At 40.3% G+C, this 5,840-nt stretch overlaps 2 protein-coding genes across 2 annotated transcripts; one reads left to right on the forward strand and one right to left on the reverse strand.

Moving 5' to 3' along the window:
* The first annotated feature begins 625 nt into the window (after positions 1–625).
* On the forward strand, positions 626–3,727 carry LOC125575200 (4-coumarate--CoA ligase 1-like). The gene is made up of 4 exons (XM_048774116.1): positions 626–1,786; positions 2,377–2,789; positions 3,103–3,205; positions 3,344–3,727. Exons 1-4 carry the CDS (start codon positions 764–766, stop codon positions 3,461–3,463), a joined length of 1,659 nt encoding a protein of 552 aa, XP_048630073.1. The 5' UTR covers positions 626–763; the 3' UTR covers positions 3,464–3,727.
* An 89-nt stretch (positions 3,728–3,816) lies between these two features.
* On the reverse strand, positions 3,817–5,275 carry LOC125602519 (mitogen-activated protein kinase kinase 4-like). Its single transcript, XM_048774117.1, has one exon. It carries the CDS (start codon positions 5,038–5,040, stop codon positions 4,027–4,029), a length of 1,014 nt encoding a protein of 337 aa, XP_048630074.1. The 5' UTR covers positions 5,041–5,275; the 3' UTR covers positions 3,817–4,026.
* Positions 5,276–5,840: the final 565 nt, after the last annotated feature.

Below are 5,840 nucleotides of genomic sequence, written 5' to 3' on the forward strand. Positions count from 1 at the left end.
ATCTATTTCGCTTTCTTCACCAACCCACTCTTCTTTCACCAAACCCATTTTCTTTATTTCCAGTCACACCCCTGTATTTCGTATGCTTCCTGTTTCCAACCCATAAGTTCTTTTTTTAAAGTTGAATTGATTGACTTCCAGATTCGAATTTAATGGTTTTGATTTCATATATGAAGAAGGTCAAGAGTTCAGATATGTTTCTTGGTAATGTGTATGTTTCTTTTATAGAACAAAGTAGATAAAATCTGCAGTTATTAAAGAGAATATTCAAGAAGTCAAAATACATGCAAAGATTTATATCAAAGTAGTATAAATCCATTACACATATCCAAAACGTGGCAAAAATCTAACGTTTTGCAATATTATTTCTTGAAAGTAATGATATATATTTCCTATTTCGTTAAAATACCCAATGGGTTTACTCAATGGATATGTTTAACACGCATAAAATCATGTAAAAATTACAGTAATATTAATGACTTTTTCATAAACATGTGATTTTCAGCAATAAAAATGCAGCTTACCAAACGCGACGTGAAAATTTCAGAAGTACTCTTGATGTAATGACAATAATACCCCTGTATCTTAAAATTACAATTATGACCCTTTTCACCAACCCCACAGTTCTTCGCCGGTGAAGTTCCTATATGAGCTCCTCCGAGACAGCTCCTGTCTCCTTCAGGCCAAAGCCTAAAACACACAATCACAAAACGAAACCTTCCCCAAAGCTTGGAAAAGCAAAACCAAAGAGTTAAAACTTAGAATGGCTCCACAAGAAGACGCCATGCAGAAACAGAGCAGCAACAACAACAGTGACGTCATATTCCGATCAAAGCTTCCGGATATTTACATCCCCAATCACCTCCCTCTCCACGACTACATCTTCCAAAACATCTCCGAGTTCGCCTCCAAGCCTTGCCTGATCAACGGTCCCACCGGCCACGTGTACACTTACTCCGACGTCCATGTCGCCTCCCGTCGCATCGCCGCCGGTTTTCAAAAACTCGGCGTTAACCAAAACGACGTCGTGATGATCCTCCTCTCGAACTGCCCCGAGTTCGTCCTCTCTTTCCTCGCCGCCTCTTTCCGCGGCGCAACCGCAACCGCCGCCAACCCGTTTTTCACTCCGGCGGAGATTGCCAAGCAGGCCAAAGCCTCGAACTCGAAGCTCATCGTCACCGAGTCTCGCTACGTCGACAAAATCAAAGACCTCCAAAACGACGGCGTTATAATCGTCTGCACCGACGAGGAACCTTCTCCGATCCCGGAAGGCTGCCTCCGATTCACCGAGTTGACTCAGTCAACCGAAATCGAAACGGTGGAGATTTCTTCCGACGACGTGGTGGCGCTTCCTTACTCCTCCGGCACGACGGGTCTACCCAAAGGAGTGATGCTGACTCACAGGGGACTAGTCACGAGCGTCGCTCAGCAAGTCGACGGCGATAATCCGAATCTTTACTTCCACAGCGATGACGTCATACTCTGTGTCTTGCCCTTGTTCCATATCTACGCTTTGAACTCGATCATGCTGTGTGGGCTTAGAGTTGGTGCCTCCATCTTGATCATGCCCAAGTTCGAGATTAATCTGCTCTTGGAGCTCATACAAAGGTGTAAAGTGACGGTTGCTCCGATGGTTCCGCCGATTGTTTTGGCGATGGCGAAGTCGCCGGAGACGGAGAAGTATGACTTGAGCTCGATTAGGGTTGTGAAGTCTGGTGCTGCTCCGCTTGGTAAGGAGCTTGAAGATGCCGTAAGTGCCAAGTTTCCTAACGCCAAACTCGGTCAGGTGTGTGTTTGTGTCTCGATTTGTTTCTTTATTCGGAAATACAGAATCGTAACATATTAGAAAATCCAAATTAAAATATGGAATTGAATCACATTACCAAAAAAAACATTATGGAATAGTATATATTTAGATTAGCTAAAAAAATGATTAAATTTATTTATTTTTTCAAAAAAAATGATTAAATTTTACTATATTTAAGTAAATGCTGGCTATGAACAGTGAAGTATTTTAGCAACAAAAAAAACGTAGATTTCTTTGCTTAGTAATTTCATGGTTTTTAAGTATGAATATTCATCTTTAATCTACACAAGAAACAAGTATTATCAAATGATTTAATTATTTAGATTACTTATTAGATGATATTTGCTATTGACATAATCAAGAAAAATGTATGAAAAGAGTTACAAACTTGTAACAATTAAAACTTGATGTAACCCAAACAACATAAATTCAGATTTTATATTTTATTATTTTGGTCATTAGTTTTGTAAAGTGGTACATGTAAAATCAAATGATCAATAATAATCTCGATTATTTATGCATTTTAAAAATGTTATTAAATGTATTTTTAAAACTGTTGATGTGATTAGGGATACGGAATGACGGAAGCAGGTCCGGTGCTAGCAATGTCGTTAGGGTTCGCGAAAGAGCCGTTTCCAGTGAAGTCAGGAGCTTGTGGTACGGTGGTTAGAAACGCCGAGATGAAAATCATCGATCCAGACACCGGAGACTCACTTTCCAAAAACAAACCTGGAGAGATTTGCATCCGTGGTCACCAGATCATGAAAGGTTACCTCAACAACCCGGCGGCTACAGCAGAGACCATTGACAAAGACGGCTGGCTTCACACCGGAGATATCGGGTTGATCGATGACGACGACGAGCTTTTCATTGTCGATCGTTTGAAAGAGCTTATCAAGTACAAAGGTTTTCAAGTGGCTCCGGCTGAGCTAGAGGCTCTCCTCATCGGTCATCAGGATATCACCGACGTGGCCGTTGTCGCGTAAGTACAAAAAAAAAACTTAACCCTATCTTCTGTAGTTGTCGCGTGAGCGACACGTTTAGCATGTTTTGATTCTTAGTGGTTGGTTAAAGTGATGACACACTTCAACAACAAAACAAAACGCTAACCCCAAAGATTTAAAAACGTTGAAGCTTTTTTTGTCCTTAGTCAAAAACGTGGCAGTAAAGCGTTCATTCAATTATATGAAACGAACATGGTTTTGGTTTGTTGCGCCTAGGGTTAACGACAATGTCCTTTTTTGTCACCTTCTTACACTTGCTTTCTTTTGTTTTGTTCTGTGTAAATTGAACAGAATGAAGGAAGAGGCTGCTGGTGAAGTTCCCGTTGCGTTTGTTGTGAAATCCAAGGATTCAGAGTTATCGGAAGATGATGTGAAACAATTCGTGGCGAAACAGGTAAAATGAATTTTCGGTTTTTTTTTTTAATTTTGATCATTCCATGAATTTTCAGTTCTTGATTTTGATTATTGCATGAGAAAATATTGAATCACTTGGTTGATGCAAAATATTTGTGTTTGTCTGTGAATAACACAGGTTGTGTTTTACAAGAGAATCAACAAAGTGTTCTTCGTTGAGTCCATTCCTAAAGCTCCATCAGGGAAGATATTGAGGAAAGACCTGAGGGCAAAACTAGCAAATGGGTTGGTGAACTAAAGAAACGAAACGCAAAAGATGTTCCATTGTGTATATACATACAACAACTGTTTGACGAACCCAACGAAGGAAGGAGAGGGACTCATTCGAATCATACCAATGTCTGTTTCTTTTTTGTTTGTTTGTTGTTGTTGTTGTCTTTGATTCATGTAATGAACCTTTTGTAATAAAAGGTGGTTTCTTTTTTTTGGGTTTCATGTAACTTGTGCTGGAGAAGACCAGCAGACTTTTTTTCATAAAATAAATTACTCGGATTATGCAATTTTTCTTAACATTCCATGAATGTGCTGGTCGTTTTGCAAGAAACAGTACTAAGCTAGTTCAGCTTATAATGCAGAGTACAAAAAGACAGAGATGGTCAAGAGATGCACGTTTTATATCTTAGAACATGTAATGACTCTGCTACTGAATTACTTGGTGGAATAAACCATCATGAGGTGCAAAGTGATTCAAACTATATACGCTTTGCTTTAAGCTAAGTACAAGACAATGACATAGTTTGTGTAAACAATAAGACATGATCAACCTTTAGTGCAGAAACATTATCAGACAAAACTAAAAATTCAGTGTGGAGGAGGCAAGAGTTGATGTAGGTTCTGAGGAGACCTATTCTGACTCTGACTCGCCCCTCTACGCACAAAAGGATGTTGCAAAAGCTGAACAGCGGTCTGCCTCCTCGCCGGTTCTCTCTGCAAACAACACGAAACAAAGTGTCTAAACTCCGGAGACGCCGTGGCAGGAGCTTCAGGCGGCTTAGACATACAAATGGCACACATAAGACTAGCCCAATCACCTAGCCTATTCACATTAAAAGGAAACCTCCCCAAGAAAAACTCAAGAACACTAACACCGAAGCTCCAAATATCACCAGCACGACCATCATACATCCCCTGATTCAAGTCCGTGTTGATCCTCTCAGGACTCATGTAAGCAATAGTCCCAACAGAGGACTTACACGGAGACAGGGTCTGAGCCAAGACCCTACTCACTCCAAAATCAGCAATCTTGACGTTATTGTCCGAGTTTATAAGTAGATTCGATGGCTTTATGTCTCTATGGACTATATGACGGCCGTGAAGATAAGCCAAGCCTTTTAGTATCTGACGAGATAGGTCAGATAAGTGCTGCTCGTTCGAGACATGAGCACCTTCTAAAGATCCCTGGTCCATGAACTCAAGCAAGACCTGGATCTCTCCGTTGTGATCGAACATCTCGTGGCATTTCACCACGTTGGGGTGGTTCACGTCTCGGAGAATCTTGATCTCTCTGCAGATATGGCCACGAACAGTGTCATCGTGGTTACCGTTGAGTATCTTGAGTGCGTATACGCGAGAGGTTGGACGGTGGACTACTTTGTAGACCGTTCCTCCGGCTCCGCTTCCGATCCGGTTGCCACGTACTAAGTCTGAGTAGCTTTTAGGCTCTGAGGTGGTGGAACCGCCGGAAGTTGGTGGGAGGGGGAGAGGTACGGCGAGGGAAACGTCGCGGTGAGGAAGTGGTAAGGAGAGGTCTGGACGGCGGCGAGGGCGGTTCTTAACCGGACCGGTTACTCCTGGTGGCGGCTGGATTGGTTTCATCTCGGTTTAGGATCAGAAGTTTTTGCAAGCTTGGTTTGGCTAACGATCTGGAAAATTCAAAGGTTGGTTTGAAGTTATTGTTACATAGATATAGGAACAAGTCTTCTTTGTTTTGGTCGTTGTCTTGTCCTCTTATAGGGTTTGGCAGGGTTTGAATCGTTCTTCTTAGCAGGAGAGGCGATCAAAAAGAGGATGAAGGTGCGTCCAAATAAATTGATAGGACACTGAAAATGAACGTTCAAAATTACAAAGTTTTCGAGAATTTTCTTTTAAAAAACAAAATTATACGCGATGTTTAAACGCGTCGGAAATACTTACGAGCACTGAAACCACATGTTTTGTAAAATCCTTCTCAAATGTTTTTAAGATTATATGCCAAATTTAATTATAGTTTCCTAATCCTAACAAATCTGTAATGAAATGATTTGTTTCTGAATTTATTAGATTTCATTTAAAGCTGAAAAAATAGAATCCTACTCTCACTTGGCTAGTTCTCAATTGGCTTTTTAAGAGTGGAAACTTGTTTTTCTTTTTGTTTATGAATTAGAAACTAGGCTAGGCTCCGACTGGTGAACTTTTCAGAAATACGATGAACAAATAGGAAAGGAACATATAGGAATAAAATTGCATGAATGAAAAGAAATGCTTGTTCTTTATCAAATTTAACAAGGAATGATTTTGTTCTATATTTTCTCTACAAAAAAATGAATGTGGAGGAACAAAAAGAAAAAAAACTAATCCTTGTGAATGGTGATTTTTTTTGGGAATGATAAGAAATTCAATGTTTCTTTTCGTTCTTT

This window comes from Brassica napus, unplaced genomic scaffold (assembly GCF_020379485.1).
Source record: "Brassica napus cultivar Da-Ae unplaced genomic scaffold, Da-Ae ScsIHWf_2881;HRSCAF=3665, whole genome shotgun sequence".
In the NCBI taxonomy this organism is placed as follows: domain Eukaryota; kingdom Viridiplantae; phylum Streptophyta; class Magnoliopsida; order Brassicales; family Brassicaceae; genus Brassica; species Brassica napus.

What these genes read in the sequence shown, in the direction of transcription:
- LOC125575200 (XM_048774116.1), top strand. Translation starts at nt 764, where the DNA reads ATGGCTCCACAAGAAGACGCCATGCAGAAACAGAGCAGCAACAACAAC. An exon ending in CTAACGCCAAACTCGGTCAG is followed by an intron (nt 1,787 to 2,376) that starts GTGTGTGTTTGT and finishes TGATGTGATTAG; the next exon opens with GGATACGGAATGACGGAAGC. An exon ending in AACAATTCGTGGCGAAACAG is followed by an intron (nt 3,206 to 3,343) that starts GTAAAATGAATT and finishes TGAATAACACAG; the next exon opens with GTTGTGTTTTACAAGAGAAT.
- LOC125602519 (XM_048774117.1), bottom strand. Translation starts at nt 5,040, where the DNA reads ATGAAACCAATCCAGCCGCCACCAGGAGTAACCGGTCCGGTTAAGAAC.